The 26,199-nt window shown below is 45.1% G+C and overlaps 1 protein-coding gene and 1 long non-coding RNA gene across 2 annotated transcripts in view; one reads left to right on the top strand and one right to left on the bottom strand.

Annotated features, from left to right (window-relative positions):
- Nucleotides 1–1,323: 1,323 nt before the first annotated feature.
- Nucleotides 1,324–26,199, bottom strand: part of LOC115191694 (max dimerization protein 4) — a 41,568-nt gene continuing 16,692 nt past the window's right edge. The window contains exons 4-6 of the mRNA XM_029749540.1: nt 12,872–12,986; nt 9,940–10,102; nt 1,324–6,244 (exon numbers count right to left, since the gene is read on the bottom strand). Coding sequence (XP_029605400.1) covers nt 6,048–6,244; nt 9,940–10,102; nt 12,872–12,986 — 475 coding nt within the window. The 3' untranslated portion in view covers nt 1,324–6,047. The remainder of the gene's footprint in view (nt 6,245–9,939; nt 10,103–12,871; nt 12,987–26,199) is intronic.
- LOC115191695 (uncharacterized) lies at nt 12,937–22,302 on the top strand. Its single transcript, XR_003877759.1, has 2 exons — nt 12,937–13,025; nt 21,955–22,302. It is a non-coding gene; the product is annotated as an uncharacterized LOC115191695 (long non-coding RNA).

Below are 26,199 nucleotides of genomic sequence, written 5' to 3'. Positions count from 1 at the left end.
ATGCATTTCATGTTTTATTGTACATTAATAATGTATTAGTCCGACATTGGTTTGTCTGTCTTAATATTTTTGCTGCATTCCTTTAAGGTAGAACTAGCTATTATGATTTTGAAATCATTTTGGCTGTGATTTTTAGACTAGAGGAAATTGTCATAAGTCTTAACATTGAAATAATACTGCACTTAAATAAGTCTGATTTAATATTATTTGGGATACAACTTTATCAATCTTATGTTGCTCTCATTTTGTTTTGGTTCAGTTTTATGTAAACTAAACTACTGCATATTGTCATGAAATTGTAACGTTCAATGCCATGGTTTTCATATTCCTATGTACAATTTAGTCGATGTTGTGATGCTATTGCAGTAATCTGACAACAGGGGGCCTAAAAAGAGCTTGTAGAAGTTCAGCATGCCAACTATTTAAAGGGGCAGTCAGTGATTTGTGTTTTTATATATAGGTTGGAATAATACTGTGAAATTGTCCTTTTAGCATAAGAGCTGTTAGAAAAGACTGCCTGAACTTCTTGCATTTTGCTAAGAAACCATTTTTTCTTTGACGATTTAACTCTATTTTAATTGTTACCCAGAAATGATTTGATATTGAGATAAAAACAGCTGCATTGGACCTTTTTTATTACTGTTTGGCCATTCTCTCCAGTCTCCACCAGACAGAGGTTATTTTACATAAACCACTTCACTGTCCTGTTTCTCATTCTCCAGTCTCCACCAGACAGGTTATTTTACATAAATCACTTCACTTTCCTGTGTTTATCATTCTCCAGTCTCCATCAGACTACTGAGGTTATTTTACATAATATATCGCTTCATCTTCCTGTGTTATCATTGCATAGTAATAGGATCATTTGAATTCCTATTGAATCAAGTACTTACAACAGCCTGGACAAGCCTTTCTCAACCCAATCCTCGTTGCGCCCCAGTCGTTCCATAATGATGGTGTAACGTAACACCAGCACACCTGATTCAAATTAACAGCAGCGTGATGATTAGTTGACTACTTTCAGGTGTGCGGCTGTTAGAACTACATCAAATATTTTGAACGGCTGGCCTAGACCACAGGAGGTTGGTGGACCCTTCATTTGGAAGGAGGGGACTCGTGGTAATGGCTGGAGCGGGACAGGTGAAATGGTAGCAAATACATGTTTGATGCCATTCCATTTGCTCTGTTCCACCCCTTATTATGAGCTGTCCTCCCCTCAGCAGCCTCCATTGGCCTAGACAGTAGCTAGACCTCAGAACCACTATAAATATTAAAACACAAATATATTTAAATCATGCAAATAAGAAGGCTGTGACAACCTTGTGTAAAAAACATTTTTTTAATTATATTACAATTAAAGAATACACAGTAATACCTTCAAGTGTGTGCCAAAATGTTATCCAGCACCAGGTAAACTCATGTATCCATACATAGGAACTTATATAATATAGCACATCTTTTGAAAGCATATTACAACATCTGCTATTAAAGGAACATATTCACAGGTCTCTGGCACAGAACTCTCCCTACTCAGTGTTTTGCCTGACTACGATGCCAAGCTCCCTCAGCCCCCTTCATCCTCTCCCTCCCTCTGAACCTAATCTCAACCAGCCCCCCTCTGGCCAAAGTTCCGGAGCCCCTAAACTGCCTATCAACGAGACACACAACACCCTCGGGACTAAGAGTTCTCTCATGCCAACTCGACAACAAGACGACAACAAGAGAACGATCGCAGAACTCTTAACATAAAGGAGGAAAAAAATCATTCCTATCTTCAGACGGTGCTCTAGCAATGTCACACAGAAAGAAACAGAAAAGACAGTAAAGGGTTAGTGAGGGATTTAAAAGAGGGACAATGATACACTTGGACTAAAATCTACATTTCATGTTGCTATTAAAGCTGATTTAAGATGGGATTCCATAGGTGTCTGATGACTGTCCGCAATTGGGTGGAAAGAAAATCAAAGTGACTAGTTATTTGGCAGGAATCGGGTTTTCATTCCGGCATTATTCGATTGTTTGTTCATAGCGCTGCACTTGAAGAGGACAGGAATGGGTTCTATTTGTCTCTGAAAGTGACTGTGTCAGACCTGAGCTCAAATAGGAAGATTTCAAATACTTTGCTTGTTAAGTCTGCCTGCCAGCCAGATGGGTGGGATTTGCTCTTTTGGGCCCATTCCATTAAAAACAGGCAGACAGCCACAATCAAACACAGCTAAAGTGTTTTCAGAGATTTCACAATACTATTTGAACCCAGGTTTGAGTGTATGTCCATGTGTTGACTTTTCCCTTGCCTCTATACAGGCTTCGCTTGTTTGGTCTGAACCTCAACCTTATTTCACCCCAATCTCCCTCCCTCCCTCCCTCCCCTCCCGCTGACTCCCTTGGCAGCAATAGCCTGGCAGACAGACTCAATCATCATTTCGCTGTGCTTTTGTGCTTTGAAAAGAAAAACACACTTGGATACATTTCAGACCAAATGATTTTTAAAGCAGGGATCAACCACCTCGGCTTCGACAAAAGTCAACCCCCCACCCCCTCTCTCTCTCATAGCTATCGAGATTTCAGTTCTGCTCCGCTCTGACGTTTAAAGGAAGTTTGTTGGACAGCATCATTGATTAATTTTACAATAATGTCGTTTTTGCATTGTGACAGGGTTGTGAGTCGTGTACACATCTTTCAATCGAAACTTTTTCCAGGTGTTTCCAAACTCATTCACAAATCAACACATTTAGTGTTCAATGCCTATCGCCAAGTGATTTGCTCAACAATCTCTGTCACACTGTAAATACAATCTCTCTGGTTAAAAGAAAACAAAGTTATTTTCAAGGCACATCATTGAAAGAAATTCCATAACCACTATCCAGCAGTCTCATTCCCTGAAACCTAGTGAGCACAAGACGTTGAAGAGATGACGTCTTTTCAACTTCTTTTGCTCCTACATTCAGTATCTGAATCAGTATCCTCCCCTGCTAATACACCTGCCCTACAACCACTCAGTCTTTCTGAACGTGCGCTATGTGCATTAGAAAATGATGTCGCTGAAAATGAGAAATCTCATATCTGGCCCACGTGTGTTCCGCTTACTTAATCATTGCCTCACATTAGCTGATGGGAGGTTCTGTGCAAGAGAATATTTTGTTTTCATTTGACAAGTTTTACTCAGTTGTTCATTTCAAACGCAAACTGAAAGAGTAGTACATCTGTGCTCCTAACAGTCATGTACACAGGTCGTTGACATGAATGTAAACTCAAGAACTTTATCTTTCTCGGGTTAGTTTCTTTTCGCCCTCCTTCAGTGTATGGAGAGAGTTCAGAGGTAAAATCCATCAACAGAAATGTTAACATTGTTGGTCACAAAATGAACCAGAGTCGAAGCACGAATCTGGCTTTTTCTTCTTTAAAACCCAAGCCTGCCTACCAACCAACCGCCTACTTCTTCTTTAAAAAGCACAAGATGGTCATATTGCTGTGTCTCGAGACGCCCCATGACCACCAGGGTCACGGTAAAACTATGGTAGTAGAGTAGGGAAGGTGCCACCAGGAGGAGGGAGGGAGGAAAACACCACGAGCTGCCTTCATTGATTGGATTCTCCTCCCTTCTCCTCGCCCAATGGTTTCCTGTTCAAAGACAAGTGCATTTCATAAACGGAGCCAAAACAAAATGGCTGCCACAACAACAAAATAAGCAGTTTAAACCCCTAATTAGGTTGACTGATTGAACCCCAATAATGACCAGCCAGGGCGAGTCAATGGAAGCTGCCATCGGGAGTTACCAGTATGGTCAGTGTTGACTTTAAGCTGCGTGGCAGGGCAGGCAGGCAGGCGTCAAGTGGGTAGGGCGTACCTGGCAACCGCACCAGGGGTACACCTTGAGGAGTACTCGATGGAGGCAAAAGGGGCTAAAATCAGTTCTTCACGTGCCCCTTCTTCACTCAAGGAGGAGTCAGATTTACCATTTGGCTTGGGGTGGAAGGGGTTAAAACAAAGTGTTCATCTACTCCAAAAAGGGGTGGAGCTGGGGGGCAAGGGGGTGGATGTTCGGGGAGTGTGTAGCAGGGTCAAGACCTGAGTAGGGATGGAGGGAGGAGGAGTGAGGGGGCACACGACAACAGTCACCAAGGCTCACCAAGGCACAGAATGACATTGGGGAGAGTTCTAGAGAAGGGGGCAACCAGGTTCCTAGCTTCCCTGTTCTACACTCTCTCTACCTTCAACTAGCCTGGCCTTCTGTATGTCTGTCTGTCATATATTTATATAGATATACTCTTCTTTTTTGTCTTTTCGTTAAACGAGAACATTTAGGAAAATAGAATAGAAAATATAGACTACACTATCACTTTCAGTGACAGATAGCTTATTTTTTTTCATTGCAACGTTTTTCTAAGTCTTTTGTGATTTTTTTTTTGGTTCTTTTTTTGGTCAGACCTGCCAAGTTGTGGACTGGCCCTTTTTGATGTGTTGGAATGCCAAGCTCTAAGGATTACGAGAGAAACTCAGGCCTAAACGGTTAAATGTTCAGAAGGCCAAAGATATGCCTCTTCCGTCAATATTTTATACTAGTGTGCATGGCTTTGGAGACAGTGCTGTACATTTCTAATACATTACATTGGTCTTTTACAATGTCCCCAAAGCTAACAGATATAGCAGAGAAAATACATTAATCTACCTTTGAGTTAGAGAAATGAAAGCATTGTTATGATTAGTTTTGATGCAATACCTATTCCTCTACAGAGAGCTGATCATTAGAGCTGGGTTTTTATTTTTATGCACTTCTACAGCTTTGACTTGTCAATGTGTACCGACCGTGCACACACACACTTACGCATGCACGCCTGCATACACACACACACACACACGCATACACACATCTAGAACTGTTGGAACTAGGAGTAGACTGATGACAGCAGGGTAATAAATGGACCTATTAGTGAATAACAAGAACGGTTGGCCTGATCCTGCTGATCCACTGTCTTCCACTCCAAAATGCCCAGTTGTCCTCTATAATTTAGTAAAACAGGGCAATCAATCAATCAATGCTTGAGAAAGCAGTATCTTTCCGTGTTTTATTGCTACATCAATATGCTACTGAAAAGTAAAGTATAGTTTTCGATTCTGGGGATGCACCGTGTGTGAATATTTAGGGAATAGGGTGCCATTTCAGACACTTGCACCATATCGGGAATAGGGTGCCATTTCAGACACTTGCACCATATCGGGAATAGGGTGCCATTTCAGACACTTGCACCATATCGGGAATAGGGTGCCATTTCAGACCCACTTCTAGTGTCGTGTTCGGTAGTGTGGAGTAGTGGTTAAGGAACTCAGCCAGAGGGAGAGATATCAATGTGCTGCCCTTAGAAATATTGACCCTAATGTCCAGTACATTTGGTAACATTGATTGGGGTTTGTAGATTAACAAGAGATATGTTCCAATTGAACGTTCTTTTTTTTCTCCATCTGTCCACACACACACACACACACACACACACACACACACACACACACACACACACACACACACACACACACACACACAAACACACACAGTTAAACACACACGCTGAGTTCCCATTGACAAGTCAAAGCTGTCTGCCACCACACCACAGAGGTCCCCAACAAAACCACAAACTGCTCTGCTATATCCGAGCCTGCAGCCACAACAACAGGTAGAGGTGAGGGAGGTCTGGGGGTCAGGTTAGGCAAGATAAGCGGGACAAGGGGTGATAGGATAGGGGTGAGGTAGGGTGTGGTGTAGGGGTTAGGACAGGAGAAAGTCAGGAAGTCAGCCACGACAGGAACATCTACAGTCTACTTCCTGGTTCCAGGGAATAAGCGCCAATGGGGACATTGGGGATGGGTGGGGGAGGGGGAGACCACAGCAGCTGTTTGCTGGGGGGGTGGCTGATGACGGCGTAGCGTGGGCTGGGGGGGGGTGCGTGCTGGGGCAATGTTAGGGAGGGTAGGAAGGGAATAGGAGGGTACGTGGGGCTGGGGTCATAGAGGGCTGATTGGAGGTGTGGCCCTCAGGGGCCCCCTGGTGGCCCCTAGCAGTGGTGCGGCTGCAGTCTGTGGGAGGAATGCTGTGTGTAGCTGGCGTCGCTGGAGCTGCTCTGCAGGTTGTAGTCCTCCTCCTCGCCGTCCAGGAGGCCGTCGTCACTGATGCTCTCGTCCACGCTGTCCCCCTCGCCCTCGCCAAGCTCACCCTCACCCAGGGGGGACTCCATGCCTTCAATGTCCACCTCTGCATAGAGAGAGAGGGAGACAGACAAACTGTTAGTCTCCACATTTCATGGAATCAAATCAATAACTACAACAGGACTTTCAGAGAGAGAAACAAAAACAAAGAGAGCGAGATGGAAAGAGAGAGAGGGAGGGAGAGAGAGATAAATAGAGAAAGAGAGAGAGGGAGATGGAGTGTGTGTGTGTGTGTGTGTGTGTGTGTGTGTGTGTGTGTGTGTGTGTGTGTGTGTGTGTGTGAGAGAGAGAGAGAAACAGAGAGAGAGAGGGGTACAAAACAGCGTTGTTGTATTTTGTTCGTGTTGAACTTTGGGCACGTACACTGAGGAGCCCTCTCTGTGTGTCGCCGGGCGGATTAGGGACGGATTTAGACGGCCATTAACTTTGTATAACAGGCAGGTCTCTGTACTACCTCCAGTAATCCCTCCCCCTACTGATAAACATCCCCCACGTGTTCACCACCCTCATGATCAGTAAACAACAACACCCGTCTCCTACCCAGGGGCCTCCAGGAGCCAAGTAGGAGAGATACTGTATACATTTTTTCCACTAATTAGTATTTTGACAAATCACATCAGATTTTTTCACATCATATATTTTTCAGAGCTGATCTGATTGGTCAAAAGACCAATTAGTGAAGAAAATATCAGAATTAGACTGCATGTGCAAACGCAGCCATAGAGCTTGGTCAACTCGGTTCCCATTTAAAAAAATGTCTGGAACGTGGACATATGATTCAAGAGAAGCCATCCATGTAATCGCCCAATAAACGGTCATTTTGAAAGTTTCCTACAAAAACCTTGAGGGATTAACTTAAATGAACTTCAGTTGGAATGAGCAGAAGGAGCAGACATGGCATCCTTAACTGCACCAGCCCCTTATAGCTCAGCCTAGCTCCAGTCTAGTTCCAGTCTAGCTCCAGCCTAGCTCCAGTCTAGTTCCAGTCTAGCTTCAGCTTGGCTCCAGTCTCGTTCCAGTCTAGCTCCAGCCTAGCTCCAGTCTAGCTCCAGCCCGGCTCCAGTCCAGTTCCAGTCTAGCATCAGTCTAGCTCCAGTCTAGTTCCAGTCTAGTTCCAGTCTAGCTCCAGCCTAGCTCCAGCCCTGCTCCAGTCTAGCTCCATTCTAGTTCCAGTCTAGCACCAGCCTAGCTCCAGTCTAGTTTCAGTCTAGCTCCAGCCCGGCTCCAGTCTCGTTCCAGTCTAGCATCAGTCTCGTTCCAGTCTAGCATCAGTCTAGCTCCAGCCTAGTTTCAGTCTAGTTCCAGTCTAGTTCCAGTCTAGTTCCAGTCTAGCTCCAGCCCGGGTCCAGTCTAGCATCAGTCTAGCTCCAGCCCGGCTCCAGTCTAGTTCCAGTCTAGCATCAGTCTAGCTACAGCCCGGCTCCAGTCTAGCTCCAGCCTAGTTCCAGTCTAGCTCCAGTCTAGTTCCAGTCTAGCATCAGTCTAGCTCCAGCCTAGTTCCAGTCTGGCTCCAGCCTAGTTCCAGTCTAGCTCCAGCCTAGCTCCAGCCCGGCTCCAGTCTAGTTCCAGTCTAGCATCAATCTAGCTCCAGCCCGGCTCCAGTCTAGCTAGCTACAGCTTCTGTGTTTAGTAATAGTGTGAGTGGCAGCAGAGTAGCTTGACCTTGACCCCCGGGCGTGACCTCAAAACCAGGCCGGGCTCAGCAGGAGTGTGTGGTCTTCACCAGGGGTCGAGAGGGGCATTGTGTGTGTGTGTTTACAAGTGTGTGTGTGTGTGTGTGTGTGTGTGTACAGAGCAATAAAGTGGATAGTAGTTGTCTGTGTGTGTGTGTGTGTGTGTGTGTGTGTGTGTGTGTGTGTGTGTGTGTGTGTGTGTGTGTGTGTGTGTGTGTGTATGTGTGTGTGTCTGGTGTGTGTATGTGTGTGTCTGGTGTGTGTATGTGTTTTTCTGGTGTGTGTGTGTGTGTGTGTGTGTGTGTGTGTGTGTGCGTGCGCGTGTGTGTGTGTGCGCGCACGTGTGTGTGTGTGTGTGTGTGTGGGCGTGCGTGCGCGTGCGTGCGTGCATGTGCGTGTGTGTGTGTATGTGTGTGTGTTTGCAGGTGTGTACAAAGCAATAGACTGGCCTGTAGTTCTCTCAGGCTTTGTACAGATTGAGGTGTAGGCGAAAGCACTATAGGAGTCCATCAAGTCAACACTGTGTACAGAACAGACAGGGAAGGAGAGGCATCACAATAGACTAGAGCATGGTAGAGGGAACTAGGTTGTATCAAGGGCCTGGAGGCTTCAGGGCAGTATCCACTCTATGTAGTAGAGGTGGAGGTCAGGCAGAGTCCTGCACTGAAGCTGTGGATAGTATTGATCTCCATTACATGTGGATCAGTGCTTCTGCTAGATAAGGAGTGGTTCAGTGGACTATTCAGCTGTTTTAAGGAACGGTTATATCAGATCAAGTGAAGAGGTCTGGGCCCCTCAAGCCGAGTCAGTGGCTTTAACGAAGCTGTGAACAATATAGAGAATTGGTCTGTATAACTTGGCTTGGTTATATACAGATGGGGTCGGTGACCTGTTCACATTATGTATGGATCAGTGGCTATACACAGTATAGTGATTTGTGTGTCTGTACAGATGTAAGATCTTAATTTGATCACCCTGTTGCAGGAGAACTATCTTTTGCAGGAGAATACTTGTGGTGTATTTGAGGTTTAAAAAGGCTTCTAAAGTTTGTTATTTTGTATCAACCCCTACAAAAATATAAATTAATTATAATCCACATAATAATTCACATTTTCCTGCTGTAGCAAACTGGCTCAAATAGAGATCATATCCTTGGTAGATCATTGGCTAAGGTAATGCAGTGGTGTATAGGGGTTCTGTTTGGTGCTGTTTAGTACTGTTTGATGCTGTTTGGTGCTGTTTGGTGCTGTTTGGTACTGTTTGGTACTGCTTGGTGCTGTTTGGTGCTGTTTGGTACTGTTTGGTGCTGTTTAGTACTGTTTGGTACTGTTTGGTACTGTTTGGTGCTGTTTAGTACTGTTTGATGCTGTTTGGTGCTATTTGGTGCTGTTTGGGACTGTTTGGTACTGTTTGGTGCTGTTTAGTACTGTTTGGTGCTGTTTAGTACTGTTTGGTGCTGTTTGGTACTGCTTGGTGCTGTTTGGTACTGCTTGGTGCTGTTTGGTGCTGTTTGGTACTGTTTGGTGCTGTTTAGTACTGTTTGGTGCTGTTTGGTGCTGCTTGGTGCTGTTTGGTGCTGTTTGGTGCTGTTTGTAACTTACTATATCTTGTGGAAAAAATGAATTCTGTGCTAGAAAATACTGAGTGTTCTACTCAAGAGCTGCAGTGCTGCTAGTTCTCGCTCCCCTCGACCACTAATTACTTCATTTACGGTCATTGACTTGACCTAAAGAGTCCCCACACCTGGTTCTAGTGATCTACATCAGTTGTTAAATCAAAGGGGGGTCAAAGGATAAATGAAAACCACATTCATAGGTTTCTAAAGGCTTCAGGGAGCAGCGTGTGTGTGTCATGCGTATGTCCCAGCGTACCTTGCTCTGAGTACCTTGTATGTCGTGTGTCATGCGGGTGTCCCAGCGTACCTTGCTCTGAGTACCTTGTGTGTCATGCGGGTGTCCCAGCGTACCTTGCTCTGAGTACCTTGTATGTCGTGTGTCAAGCGCGTGTCCCAGCGTACCTTGCTCTGAGTACCTTGTATGTTGTGTGTCAAGCGTGTGTCCCAGCGTACCTTGCTCTGAGTCGGTGGAGATGGTGGAACCTAGGCTGTCGGTTCGGGTACGTTCCACGCCTCCAGGCATCACCAGCTGTTCCAGACGTCGTTTGAGGTAGCGGTGCTCTCTCTGGAGCTGCTCTTTGGTGTTCAGAGCCTTTCTGTCCGCCTCCTCCAGCTTCTACAGGGGGAACACACACACACACACACACATTTAGAATGACATTGGGGCGCACACACACGCACACACGCACGCACGCACGCACTCACACACACACACACACACACACACACACACACACACACACACACACACACACACACACACACACACACACACACACACACACACACACACACACACACACACACACATATTTAGAATGACATTGGGGCACACACACACTCACACACACACATTTAGAATGGTATTGGGGCACACACACACATTTAGACTGACATTGGGGCAAACACACATTTTATACTTGACAGACGTGTTCAAATACATGTGTATTTGAGTATCTGGTATTTAATATACTTTTTCTGTGTATTTCAGTATTTTCAAATACACAAACCAAAACAAGTACTTTTATTTCAGTATTTGAATGGTTATTTGTAAAATATATATATATATATATATTGTGTACCAAATTTTATTTGACAGTATTTTCAAATACTTATTTCAAATAATGTTTTCAAATACCTGGGTTAAATGCACAGGAGTGTATTTTAGTCAGTGTATTTTGAGAATTTTAAAATACTATCCAAGTGTATTTCCAAATACATTACAATTTTCAACAACTTGTGTTTTCAAATAAAACGTTTCAGAATACTTATTTCAAATGTATGTGAAAGTATTTGAGATATTTGAAATAGTATTTGAACCCCGATCTGACCCTTGATGGAGTTTTTATTAGGAACAACAAGGAAACACTGTCAATACAAAAAAACGAAATATTTGTGAGTTCATTATGTGCTTGCACTCATGAGTTATTGATTTAACTGAAATCCTTCTTCATATGATCATGTAGATTTACTTCTGATAGCTCAAACTCAGCTGTTTGGTGGTTGAGCAATACGCACACACGTGCATGTTCTCACATTAGTGATTATAATAAGGAAGTGAAACCATAGCAACAACATGACTTCAGCTGACCCAACGGCAGATATTACTCACACACTACCCAGATTGCGACACAATTCCAACCAAGGGATTTTTAAACAAGAACAAGAAAATGAACCAAGCGCTGTAACCCCGTGCTTTTAGAGATTCCTACTAACCAAACTAAAACCGTAGATATTAGAACACCAGTACACCAGAGGACAGGCCTATGTATCGTAAACAGGATGTGAAGAGTTAAAAGAGGGTTTTTCCATCGACCACACGCTCTCACCCACACAGTCCGTGCAACAGCTGTGGAGAACTAGACTGTAACCATCTGAAGTCTACTGCATCGCAACGGTAAAGACACAAACTGGAATTAGTTTTGCAACTAAAGTACAGCCCTGCCACTTGGTTTGATATAAAGTTGAGGGACCTGGTTAGAGAAATGTAACCGATCCCAAATTCATCGATGAAGTTATATTCTTTAAGACTCAATCCGCTGTAATTTCAGATTGTACCTTTAATGCAGGAAGTAAACAATGTTGTAGCGCTTGCGGTTTCGTAGCGGTTCAAAAAAAGAGTATCCACCACCCTTTGTAACGGTCCTTCTGCGGTCCTGTTTACCGACCGTACTAAGCTTCCCACCGCCATTTCAACATCTAGTTTTGGTTTACATTTGGTTGAGTTGTCAACTAAAGTCAAATCAACAAAAATGTCCCCGTGTCATTGCATTTAGGTTAAAAGTTGGGTGAAAAAGACTAAATTATTTTTTCAAATCTAGTCAGTTTTCCATGCTGATTCAATGTCATCACCATTTTTTGGTTGAAAGGACATTGAAACAATGTTGATTCAATCCGTTTTTGCCCAGTGGGTTGTCACTTGGTGTACATGAGCTGCAACAAGTAATGAACTGTAGAGGGGGCTGACCCAAAGCCAACCCCAAATCCAATTATAACGTTCGACCGCATATCTGAAAATCATCCCCATCTGACTCCAGATTTTTTTCCATGTTCTAAAAGTTTCTCTTTGTTGACTTATCATTTGTAACGAGCAAGGGGGCTTTTTTTCTTCCCTGGTCTGGGGAATGGGAATGCAACTTTTTGCACGCTAGCCATTTTTTTTAGGGCTTAACGGCTCTGATTGAAAGATTAGAGTATGTTTTCTTATTTTAGGAGAGATCGAGAGACAGAGAGAGAGAGAGGGAGAGAGAGAGAGAGAGAAAGAGAAAGAGAAAGACAGACAGAGAGACAGAGAGAGAGAGAGGGAGAGAGAAAGAGACTTAAAAAGAAAGATGTAGAGAGAGAGAGAGTAAGTGCCTGGCGGTGCAGGGAGACTCTCTGAGGAAACAGCAGCTGAGCTCTGAGCCTCTGAGGTAGGATCAGGAGGTACTTCCTGAGGACAGGGAGACATTCCTGACCTACTTCCTGTCTGTCTGTCTGCCAGTGGGTAACTCTCTGGGGTCCTTTAAAAAGAAAAGGAAAAGCTCCAATGAAATAATTTATTCACCTCTGGAGTCCGACTGGGCCCAGTGGCATAATTATGACTTATTATGATTACAGTACACCCTTTCAAAGGCCTGTGGTTTTGTGATTTGACGTTCAAGAACTTTCAGTTTCCGTTGTTCTGGAATTACAGAATAAGATGATGTCTGTGGCCCGTAGAATTACAAACGATAGAATGATCTTCCAAAACACCACCAAGTTTGGCGACATCATAGTTTGTTCATTCTAGTAATTGTACATCTACACTGATGTCCCTGATACGGCAATTCTAGAATTCTAGAAGGCTGCATTTAACATTCAGTGTGGCTCTGGTTGTGGTTGTGGCTCTGTGTGGTCGTGGTACCTTGATGTGCATCTTGGCCCTTTTCAGCAGGCTCAGTGTGGTGTGTCTACTGCTGTCCGGACCCAAAGGAACCAGCTCCTTCAGCTGCTCGAGGTACAGCCGTAGTTTGGCACGTCTGTAACACAAACAACCAGAGGTGGAGAGTGGTGAGGAGGTGAGTCAGCAACACATACAGGAAAGGCTCCTACACTGCAGGGTCAACACAGGTGAAGTAGAGAGATCCTTTTGAAGTCATCTGTGTGGTAGAAACACAAAGGGCACAAATGCACGCAGAGACTGAGAGGAGATGGGGAAGGGAGAGTAGATGGCAGAGGTTCGCTAGAGAGCGATCCGAATCACGTGACCGTTCTGTTGGTTTTCATGTCCGACTTTCATCTGGAACTCAACCACAATGCTTATCAGGTGTGTGTGTGTGTGTGGGGGGGGGGGGGGTTCATGTCAAAGTGAAACATGCTGGGAGCATACACATCCTGGTTGCAACCACTGTCAAATCCGGGGCGGAGAAATGACATCCTAGCGCATTTGCAATGCAAACCCTTCCTATATGCATGACAAAAGGCAGAGTCTCATATTCCGTCAGCACTCTATAGGGTGTTCACCCATAAAATAATCAATTCATTCAAGGTTTATACAAATATGTTCATTCTGTCAGAAAAACAATAGTCCAAACCCTATGTCTCTACCATATGTGGTTCCAACGTTACAGCCGATTCACTCTGAGAATGTAGCATGTTCACGGTGAAGGGAATGTCAGCACAGGCATGATCAACAAGTGGTCACTGCTCCATAGAACTCTGTGGCGCTGCTCCAGGGCAGAACGGCACTAACGTCGCTCGTCAACTGACAAGCTAACTAGCGGCTGCAGGTTCGTGAGTGAAAACATGGGCTTTTTCTACATGAAACCCGCTGAATACAAAACTAAATAGGGAATAAATATATATTTATTTACAAAGAGTATTTCCCTTTAAATTTCCATAGTGTCACGCCCTGACCTTAGAGAGCCTTTTTATTCTCTATTTTGGTTAGGTCGGGGTGTGACTAGGGTGGGTACTCTAGTTTTTGTATTTCTATGTTGGCCTGGTATGGTTCCCAATCAGAGACAGCTGTCTATCGTTGTATCTGATTGGGGATCATATTTAGGCAGCCTTTTCCCACCTGTTTTTTGTGGGATCTTGTCTATGTATAGTTGCCTGCGAGCACTACATTGGCGTCACGTTTCGGTTTGCTCTTTATTGTTTTCTGTGCGTTTCACTCGAATAAAGATGATGAAACCATTCCACGCTGCACCTTGGTCCGATAATTACAACAACGTTCGTGACGCATAGAAACATCCCCTGTCAACATAGATTGATCGCCAATATAGACAATAAAAGCCAAGGATATCAAGTTGATTTTAATTGGTCCAACCAGCGGCAACACCTCCAAATGGTACAACCCCACAACACCAAATATGGAAGAGATACAACCAAGAGCGGCGCAGTCTAAACTAGCAACACACACACACACACACACACACACACACACACACACACACACACACACACACACACACACACACACACACACACACCTTCTGCAGGTTTAATGGCCTGTCCAAACAACACAGCCATGCAGGTTGCATAAGCCCCGACAGCCGCAGTGTGTGAGTGTGCTTTCTGTCACATTATGTCATTGTATAGAGAGAGATAGATAGAGAGAGAGAGAGTGAGAGAGAGAGGACAATATGCTTGTGTTGAGCACTGCCTCTGGTAGCAGGAGAGCCAAAGAGATGGGCTACGTCCCAATCGGCACCCTATTCCCTACATAGTGCACTACTTTTTCAGAGCCCATTGTGCACTATCTAGGGAATAGGGTGCCATTTTGGGATGCAGACCGGGGCCTTTTACATCAACCTGTGAGCAAACGGTGGCGCTACGAGCACCCAAAATTAATTGTAAACTGCAAATTGAAAAGGGTAATCAAACATCAATAATGTGGGGGCCTTGGTCTCACAATGGGGGGAGGAGAGGAGGAGAGGTGGTGCAGGAATACAAGCTGACCATTTATGACCCGCCAGGGATGAAGAGATGATGGAGGGATAAAGGGATGAATGAACGAGGCTTCGGCAATATGCTAGAGATGATGCTCCACCACCATAAAACATGAAATCAACATTTAAGGAGAGAAATGATCTTGATGCATGTTTTCATCAACAGTTAAGGAGAGATATTATCTTGATGCATGTTTTAATCAACAGTTAAGGAGAGATATTATCTTGATGCATGTTTTAATCAACAGTTAAGGAGAGATACTATCTTGATGCATGTTTTAATCAACAGTTAAGGAGAGATATTATCTTGATGCATGTTTTAATCAACAGTTAAGGAGATATATTATCTTGATGCATGTTTAATCAACATTTAAGGAGAGATACTATCTTGATGCATGTTTTAATCAACAGTTAAGGAGAGATATTATCTTGATGCATGTTTAATCAACATTTAAGGAGAGATATTATCTTGATGCATGTTTTAATCAACAGTTAAAGCTGCAAAATGTAACTTTTTTGGCGCCCCGACAAAATTCACTTAGAAATGGGAGTTATAAATCTGTCATTCTCATTGAAAGCAAGTCTAAGAAGCGGTAAATTTGTTCAATGTGCACTATTTCTATGCTTCCCTTTTGGTTTTGTACAGCAGCTTCAAACAGCTGGAAATACAATATTTTTGGTTCTAGAAAATATATTTCACAGCGGTTTAGATGGTACAATGATTCCCTACACTATACCAGGTTGTTTTGTCACATAAACTGAAATTAGGCGAACCTATAGAATTTTTGCAACCAAGAAATGGCGGATGCATGTTTTAAACAACAGTGAAGTACAGATCATATCTTGATGTATGTTACGGTCGTAAGCTTACAAATGACTTGGCCTAATCTATGTCCAGTTTATTTGCAGGTTGGTTTGCTATTACAGTGTCGGTCCCAAACCGGTCACGACATGGGCTACACATATCCAGGGCCTGACAGCCTGACCCACTGACCTAAATATCACAGGGCCTATGCCTTTACTGTCTCCTCTACTCTCTCCAGGCTATATCTCCTCCTGCCAGACTCATGGCAACGCTGGCCAAGAAAAACCCACACAGGTGGGGGGCACGTCACACGGCCAAGGCATCTTTAGAACCAAAATGGCTGCTCTGTGTGTATATTGTACTGCAGTGTACGACCTTCAGAGAGAAAAAACCATTGACCCAATGGGCTCCAGATGCCAACGCCCCAAAATGACCACCTAACCACAGCCACACCAGTCAACACAGAAAAGCACTCGATAATTTGATGACAGTTGTTTGAGTGATGTGTGGTAGAATTAACAAATGTAAAAGTACTTGATGCTACACTGGATATGGGCTGTGTCCGATAGCGTGGCGTGTTACTGCAGCAGAAGAGAACAGAAACCAGTTGCATGAGGTTTCTGCATGATGCAAATTGAATACACCTACTGTTATTGACTCAACACTGGTTATGTCCTAGTGGGATCAGATCCGAGCACTCTTATCCTATACTACTCCTATAGTCAGTTTACGTCCCAGTGGGATCAGATCCTCCACTCCTATCCTGTATTACTCCTATAGTCAGTTTGGGTCCTAGTGGGATCAGATCCTAGCACTCCTATCCTATACTACTCCTGTAGTCAATTTGTGTCCTAGTGGGATCAGATCCTAGCACACCTATCCTATACTACTCCTATAGTCAATTTGTGTCCTAGTGGGATCAGATCCTAGCACTCCTATCCTATACTACTCCTGTAGTCAGTTTGTGTCCTAGTGGGATCAGATCCTCCACTCCTACCCTATACTACTCCTGTAGTCAGTTTGTGTCCTAGTGGGATCAAACCCTCCACTCCTATCCTATACTACTCCTATAGTCAGTTTGTGTCCTAGTGGGATCAGATCCTCCACTCCTATCCTATACTACTCCTATAGTCAGGTTGTGTTCTAGTGGGATCAGATCCTCCACTCCTATCCTATACTACTCCTGTAGTCAGTTTGTGTCCTAGTGGGATCAGATCCTCCACTCCTATCCTATACTACTCCTATAGTCAGTTTATGTCCTAGTGGGATCAGATCCTCCACTCCTATCCTATACTACTCCTATAGTCAGTTTGTGTCCTAGTGGGATCAGATCCTCCACTCCTATCCTACTCCTATAGTCAGTTTGTGTCCTAGTGGGATCAGATCCTCCACTCCTATCCTATACTACTCCTATAGTCAGTTTGTGTCCTAGTGGAATCCGATCCTCCACTCCTATTATATATTACTCCTATAGTCAGTTTGTGTAACTCTTTTCATAGCTACTTTTATCCCATTTTGTCCAAAAAGGGGTCTTAAAATATATAGACTTGTATATAGACTTTTCTATTGTGTTACTGACTGTATGTTTGTTTATTCCATGTGTAACTCTGTGTTGTTTGTGTTGCACTGCTTTGCTTTATCTTGGCCAGGTCGCAGTTGTAAATGAGAACTTGTTCTCAACTAGCCTACCTGGTTAAATAAAGGTGAAATAAAAAATAAATAAAATGCCTTATGTTTTCTAGGATAATGCATGAAGCCTTTCTTTGTCCTAGCTAGGCTTCCTTCCTTCCTCTCCTCCAGCTCCAGGCTTCTCTCCACGTGAACAGTAAACTGGTTCTAACTGCAGACTGCCTCCAGTCTGTCCACAGGTCATCCCTCCATTACAATCAGTCTAATCACAGACAGGCTGCTAGCTCTCTGGCTGAGGAGCCCAGCACACCTGGGTCTGTTGTGAACACGCACACACAGCTGCACGCACACACAGGTGCATGTACACGCAGACACACACACACACACACTCACACACATGAACGCTTGCAAACACACACACACACACGGGGTCCTTGTACTTATCCCAAGCTAGTTGTTCTGTTTCACGGCAGGGCGTTGCCTGTGTTTTATAGGAAGAGAGACCCTCTTCCTCCCAGCCCAGTCCATTAGGAGGTCAGTAAGACCCAGACAACAGAAGGTGAACCGTTAGACTAGCAGCCATCTTCTCTCCCCAACATCAAACATCGTTATTCCCCCCTAACCTCAATTAGAATGGCATCTTTCACTTCAGTGTGTTTAATCATTGTGGTCTTCAGAAAAACGTACAACATTTCTATAAAAATAGTCGAGCAAAAACATCTTGCAGGTGCAGACAGGAATTCAGCTAAAAACAAGGGCCGTGTGAAAGTGCTCCAGCGCTTTCATTCCTATTTCTCCCAAGGGGGCACCTACCCCCCCTCGTCTCCCCCCCTAATACGTTACCCCACCCTGGCTGCCAACACCAACACACCCTCCTCACCCTCCACCCCACATGAGAACAAGTGTCTTCAGAGGAGGATCAGGGGTGGGTGCCTCCACCCCACCACCTCCAACCTACCCCACTCTCCCCACTCCCCAGCCCACATGAAGCAGCTGGACCCAGGCCAGGGGAGGCCAGAGGAAGCGGGCAGGAAGGAGGCCGAGGGCCGTGGCTGGGGTCCGATCTGGTGGTGGTGTAAGACTACTTTCTCCTCTGGCTGGAAAAATCCGCTCAGTGTGCTCAGCTGCACTAGGCAGGGCTCGGCGAACACATCATCCGAGCGTAACCCGAGCCAATGGGCGGCCATCTTGGCTCTATGAAAAAGCAAAAAACAAGGCGTAGCCCCTCCATACTCCCCTCCGCCACTCCTCTGGAGATTTACCACTGTTTATTTACCTGGAGTCAGTTCCAGATCCACACCTGCACAGAGACCTGGTCTTTAGTATCCTAACTGAGAGATTTTCTGTTTGGACACCTCATACCAGGCAAACACAGACCTAGCTCAGAGGGGGAGAGAAACATCAGTAAAGTATTTTAGGATGAGATGATGGATGGAGTTTGCCGCTATGTCATTCTTCAAATAAATGTCTAATTTTACCCCCCCATTTAAAAAAGTAGATGATTATTAGATGTTACTTTTCCTCCCTCTCTTTCTGACCCCAGCCTTGCATGTCAGAGGCTATGAACCAGTTGTTCTCATGCCTGGTCTCCTCGCTCCAGAAACCTCACTGTGTGTTTGTGTGTTTGTGTGTGTGTGTGTGTGTGTGTGTGTGTGTGTGTGTGTGTGTGTGTGTGTGTGTGTGTGTGTGAGAGTGTCCCTCCCTGAAAAATCCTTGCTGCTACTTACTTATGTTTGTTATTAAACCAGACCCTGGTCACTCAATATTTATCAAGATTGCCTTGCTGACTGACACACACACACACACATACACACACACACACACACACACACACACACACACACACACACACAATAGTGTCCTTGAAAAAGGATGCCCTTCACAATTCTCATTCCAATTCATCAGGGTGGGTTGAAAATAGTATCCCCTTTTATGTTCCTGTGAATAGGACCCTTTGATGATCCAGACAGCAGACATGACAGAGAACTGGTTGATCTGAACACACTATAGGGTGCTCATATTTACCTATGGCCAAACCGGTCTGGGACCACTTCCCCCTAACGACCTGTATGAATGGAAACATATCAAGGTATGGTAGCATACAGACACGGCTGTATTAACATCAGAAACGCATATATATATATATATATGTCTAAATATCTATGGTTGACATTGTAGTGAGTCTAAGGGCTTGTGACATAAGGCTCTAATATGGATTATAAAGACTCATAAATGCTCATAAATGGTTATTAGCCTCCAGGCAGTGCTGTAGGTCTCTAGGATAGACTATAGTCCCTCTACTGTTGGGCCCTGGTGGATTGTAAGGGTTTGAGGTAACAAGACTGTAAAGCTGGCTCTCTGGACTGTTGTGACGGCGAGAGGCGCGGTCCATTCACGGTCACGTCCACGAGGAAGCCACCTGGCCGCTGTCATTGGCTGCTGAGATTGGGCTCAGTCGGATGGTTCATTTTGTGAATTACCCTGATTTTTTTTACTAACCCCTTCCGTCCACTCACTCACACACTCACTCACTCACTCACACACTCACTCCCACACACACACATACACACTTAAAGGCTTAATGCCAAACACAAAGCAAAGGCTTAATGCCAAACACAAAGCAAAGGCTTAATGCCAAACACAAAGCAAAGGCTTAATGCCAAACACAAAGCACTCACTGGGAAAAGCGATCTCCTACTCCCTTCCTTCAGAACACTGTGTCCACATTCTAATGAGTCCTACTCAACATAACCCACTAGCCTAACCCTACTCCCTTCCTTCAGAACACTGTGTCCACATTCTAATGAGTCCTACTCAACATAACCCACTAGCCTAACCCTACTCCCTTCCTTCAGAACACTGTGTCCACATTCTAATCAGTCCTACTCAACATAACCCACTAGCCTAACCCTACTCCCTTCCTTCAGAACACTGTGTCCACATTCTAATCAGTCCTACTCAACATAACCCACTAGCCTAACCCTACTCCCTTCCTTCAGAACACTGTGTCCACATTCTAATGAGTCCTACTCAACATAACCCACTAGCCTAACCCTACTCCCTTCCTTCAGAACACTGTGTCCACATTCTAATGAGTCCTACTCAACATAACCCACTAGCCTAACCCTACTCCCTTCCTTCAGAACACTGTGTCCACATTCTAATCAGTCCTACTCAACATAACCCACTAGCCTAACCCTACTCCCTTCCTTCAGAACACTGTGTCCACATTCTAATGAGTCCTACTCAACATAACCCACTAGCCTAACCCTACTCCCTTCCTTCAGAACACTGTGTCCACATTCTAATGAGTCCTACTCAACATACCCACTAGCCTAACCCTACTCCCTTCCTTCAGAACACTGTGTCCACATTCTAATGAGTCCTACTCAACATAACCCACTAGCCTAACCCTACTCCCTTCCTTCAGAACACTGTGTCCACATTCTAATGAGTCCTACTCAACATACCCACTAGCCTAACCCTACTCCCTTCCTTCAGAACACTGTGTCCACATTCTAATCAGTCCTACTCAACATAACCCACTAGCCTAATCCTACCGTGCTGGTAGGTCCTCTCACTTTGCTTACTTTACGTTATGTATGACAACAGCCCATAAATACACACACACGTACACACACCGACCCGTGGATGCGGAGGAACGAGCAGCCCGCCTGCGCCTGGCGCTGGACCAAGCCAGTTCGTTCTAGTAAAGGTCAGGGGTCAGCAGAAACACTGCTGAAATGTTTCCCCTCGCTCGCCAGGCTAACTCGGTTCGTCATGTTTGGCCGAAGGAGAAAAACCCACCCTGCCGTGCCTGACGCGCCTGTTTTGACTTCCGAACAGATGCCGAGAGAGACGTCCACATTGTTCAAAGGATAAGAGATGAGGAGAAAGATATGAGCTAAACGTCCAGTACAGGAGGGAACATAGTCTGACTGCCTCTGGAAAATATACTCCACCATCCTCTTTGTTCCTAATTCTGACCACTTCAACTCAAAACAGAACCCCCGATTCATCTGGTGACAAAAAAATGGAAGCCTCATTCCCTTTAAATTGATACTAAGCTGTTTACCAGATATGGGTCATGACATTACGACACACTCCGAAAAAAAAACCCTCTTAAAAGCTTCATTTAAAAGCCACAAAACGTTTAACCTAAGTAGTTCTAAATGCCCCCACGGTGTTAGCGTACTCTACTTCATGTAGGGTAAGTGGTGTAAGTGGGCCTGAGCTGGATCGCCTGTATCGTATCGCCATGGTGCGTTGGTGGAATTTTGGGGTTGCCAAGCATGGTGAATGGTTCCACATCTGGCAACCAGACAGACAGACTGAAGGGGGGAGGGAGAGGGGATGGAGAGAGAGAGGGAGAGAGAGAGAGAGAGAGGGAAATAGGGGAGAGAGAGAGGGAAATAGGGGAGAGAGAGAGGGAAAGAGGGAGAGAGAGAAAGAGAGAGAGGGGTCTAAAGGAGAGAGGAAAGGAGAGAGGAAAGGAGAGAGGGGAAGTGGGACAAGAAGGGATCCAGTCTCAGCCTGGGGGCTAGCAGAAACAGAACACAACACAGAACACAGCCCTCCTCTCCTCATCAGTCTCTCTCTCTGTCACCCTCTGGTCCTCAGCCCTGCCCAGGCACACATGTTTACATTAACGAGAAAGAAGAGAAGAAGAGATCTGATGGGCCGACCGCAGTGTCCTCAGAAACAGCGGAACGGAGAGAAAAACAAGAAGAGAGAGACAGTCGTCCCATGTGAAACAGGCTTTGTGGTGAGATACACAGCCCACGCCATCAGTGGTGTAGTGGAGGGCAGACGTAAGTAAACACAGTTTCCACACGTGTTTCTTTTGCTTGACAGTTTACACATTGAAAGTATAGGGTGTGTTGCTTTACTCACCGCCACTGGCGATAAGAGTTTACCCATCAACTTTTTACCACAACTTCACTGCATGCAATGTACTGTATGATAATAGAGAGAAAGGAGAGAAAGAGAGAGAGAGAGAGAGAGAGAGGGAGAGGGAGAGTGATAGAGAGGGAGAGTGATAGAGAGAGAGAGAGAGGGGGTGTCTAAAGGAGAAAGAAAGAAAGAAAGAAAGAAAGAAAGAAAGAAAGAGAGAAAGAAAGAAAGAGAAATGGAGATGTAAAGAAAGAAGGAGAGAGATAAAAGCCCGGCAGACAGAGGGAGACGATTTCCTTTCAGATATGAAATGTCAGTTCTCTGGAACAGACAGTCAGGCTTTATTTGTTTTCTGTCAGCGAGGACGACACACCCACTGAGAGAATGTATGTGTGTGTGTGTGGAGTGTATGGTGACAACTGTGTGAGGCGAGACAGAGACACAATACGCCCCATCAACACACACACACACACACATATAGGCCTGGCCACAGAAACAAGGGCTATGAGTCACGAGGCTCCGTCTTTAGCACGCAAGCGACCTAAACCTGCGTCAACACAGCAACTTAGCAAAACAACACAGTGTACGCCAAGGAGTGAGCGACACGGTCAACGTGGCTAGCTGAATTAGCCTACTTCAGCAGGAAATGCCTAAGTCTCCACACACTTTTTGATTTGTCTGTGTTGCCATAGAAAATAACAGGTTTATTGTTGTTCACTCGTTGGTAGTATTTCCATGTCTAACTGGAATTTCCATGTCTATTGGAATGCCTTGTTGCAATTAGTTTCATTTATCTCTTTCCAAAACTGAAACTAGCCCTGGGGTGACTGAAACTAAAGCATGTCACATTAAAAACACCTTTGATTCAACACGCGCTGTATTTACAAAAGTATGTGCACACCCCTTCAAATAAGTGGATGAGATGTTCGACGAGCAAGTGTCCACATACTTTTTGGTCACGTGGTGTACCTCTGTCGCGTACAAAGCAGACGTAGTGTACAAAGCGCCAGAAAAGAAGAACGAGTGAGAATAGAGAATAGGAGACGAGTGAGAGTAAAGGAGTGTGAGAAATCAAATGTCAGCTTGGAGATCGATCGCCAGTTGTGTTCTATGAAATGGTGTGGTTCAAATCAAATCAAATGCTATTGGTCGCACGTACACATAGTTAGCGGTTGTTATGGTAGGCTTAGCGAAATGCTTGTCTGTGGTGAAATGCTTGTGTTCCTCGCTCCAACAGTGCAATAGTATCTAACAATACACTACAATACACACATCTAAAAGTTAAAGAATGGTTTGGTGTGCATCTCTGTATCATTTCAAAGTTAGGATAGCCCAAACTAAATATGGACGTTTTCGAAAGCTGTAACAACAGTCTGTAATGTAATTATACAAGAAGTGCAAGGAAACGCTCGAAATGTCCCTCCTGTCCTGAGTTGCATGACAGCTAAGGTTGGAGTCAGACAGACAGACTAGTGGGGACAGGCGGTGTGAACTCAATAAACACATTCCACCTAAGGACACGGTGGAATGGGCCTACAGGTCTGCATACACACTGTACCGATGTCAATGATTAACACCCAATAACACATAACCCACTGGCACAAACCACCAATTCTCTCCTCTCTTCAGCATCAGTATAAGAATGGGTTTCTGAGAAAGAGGTGGTGGGGGCTCCATGGATATTATATCATCGGACTAGTATTGTGTGGGTTGCACAATGGGTACACAATCTCCTAAGATGTCAGGCAGAGGCAGAGATAGAGAGAAAGAGAGCTAGAGAGAGAGATAGAGGGGGGTAGAGAGAGAGAGGGAGAGAGAGAGGGGTAGAGAGAGAGGGGGTAGAGAGAGAGAGAGAGAGAGATGGGAGAGAGAGAGAGATGGGGTAGAGAGAGAGGGGGGGTAGAGAGAGAGAGAGAGAGAGAGGAGGGGGCGGTAGAGAGAGAGAGAGGGAGGGGGGGAGAGACAGAGAGAGAGAGAAAGAGAGGGGTAGAGAGAGAGAGGGAGAGGGGGTAGAGAGAGAATGCTTAACATAATGTTTTACTTTCTTTCCTCTGAATCTCTGAATCTCAACACCCAGAACCAAACCTTGTGTACATGGAAACAGAGAGACTATCTGAAATGGAATTCAGATTCAGTTGTGTGTGTTGTGTGTGTTGTGTGTGCACAACACCATGCATCAAATGAACTCTTCAAACAGACTTCTCTCTCTAGCTGTAGGTAGCCATCCACGTTCCCAAACCAAAACAACTCCAGTCTTACATGAAGTGGTGACGTGGCTTTGCTAGCCTGCAGAACATTCTCCTAGTACTACTAGGACTATTTCTACTGGAGTGTCACCCTCCCATTTCCCCCTACCCGCCTCTGTTACACAACTCAACATTCCAGCGTATGTGTGTGTGTGAGTGTGTGTTGCGTGCAGAGCTGACCTCATTTTCAATCTGCTCTACTCTGCTGTGCTCGACACACCAGCCACGTCCTCCAGTAGCAGTCGGGAGGGCCTCCCACCCTAACCTCCAGCGTCCTCCAGTAGAAGTCAGGGGGCCCTCCCACCCTACCCTCCAGCGCCACAGAGGAACCCCCACAGCCCCACACCCCCTCCACAACACAAACAACACCCGTGCTTGCCTGACTTTCTAGGAATGGCAGAGTCAAGTCGACCCAGCCTCGCTCGCTTTCTGTTCCTCACTTGTTTTCCGTGTGCTTCTGTACTCTGGGGCGCAGCTTCGGTTTTAGAAGTGGGGGGACATAACTTTTTTTTTATCTAGTCGGATAAACACTCCAAACAGCCTACCCGACTGCTCGGAGGCGTCCACATGGTCCTAAAGCACACCGTTGCCTCGTTTTGTATCACATTCCAATGATAAAACCAGGGGGGGAACAAAAATGCAATTTCAAAATGTTGAGTGAAAGTTGCGCCCCTGGCTGTCCTGTCGTATTTCACAACTCAAACAACAACCTTTCTAGAAAGAACATGCTATTCTTCTCCTCTCTCTCTCTCCCTCTCTCTTTCTCTCTCCATCTCACGGCCACACAGCTCCATAGTCCACTCCAGGCACAGTGTGATTTCATGTCTTGTTAAAATCTCTTTTTTTACGAGGTGCTGGAGCCCCCCAGGGGTGCGTGCTCAGTCCCCTCCTGTACTCCCTGTTCACCCACGACTGCATGTCCAGGCACGAGTCCAACACCATCATTAAGTTTGCAGACGACACAACAGCGGTAGGCCTGATCACCGACCAGTTGCATCACTGCCTGGTACGGCAACTGCTCGGCCTCCAACCGCAAGGCACTTCAGAGGGTAGTGCGTACGGCCCAGTACATCTCTGGGGCAAAGCTGCCTGCCATCCAGGCAGCTTTGTCAAAGACCCCAGCCACCCCAGTCATAGACTGTTCTCTCTACTGCCGTATGGCAAGCGGTACCGGAGTGCCAAGTCTAGGACAAAAAGGCTTCTCAACAGTTTTTACCCCCAAGCCATAAGACTCCTGAACAGGTAACCAAGAGTATATTTGATACATTATGAATATTTGATACATTATGAATATGGTATTCAGGTGAGGTTATCTATGAGATTATCTGTTTACTGTTGTGCGCATTCAGTTTGCCTACTATTTGCATTGTGTGCCCCCCTCCCCCCCAACCCTCTTTTACGCTGCTGCTACTCTCTGTTTATCATATATGCATAGTCACTAACTATACATTCATGTACATACTACCTCAATTGGCCCGACCAACCAGTGCTCCCGCACATTGGCTAACCGGGCTATCTGCACTGTCCCACCACCCGCCAACCCCTCTTTTTACACTACTGCTACTCTCTGTTCATCATATATGCATAGTCACTTTAACCATACCTACATGTACATACTACCTCAATAAGCCTGACTAACCGATGTCTGTATATAGCCTCGCTACTGTTATTTTCAAATGTCTTTTTACTGTTGTTTTAGGCTCAACACCTGAGATGGAGGTGGGAC

The sequence above is a fragment of the Salmo trutta genome, chromosome 4 (genome assembly GCF_901001165.1).
Source record: "Salmo trutta chromosome 4, fSalTru1.1, whole genome shotgun sequence".
Taxonomy (NCBI): domain Eukaryota; kingdom Metazoa; phylum Chordata; class Actinopteri; order Salmoniformes; family Salmonidae; genus Salmo; species Salmo trutta.
The sequence above is the reverse complement of the archived record's forward strand: the minus strand, read 5'-3'. Positions and strand labels throughout refer to the sequence as shown.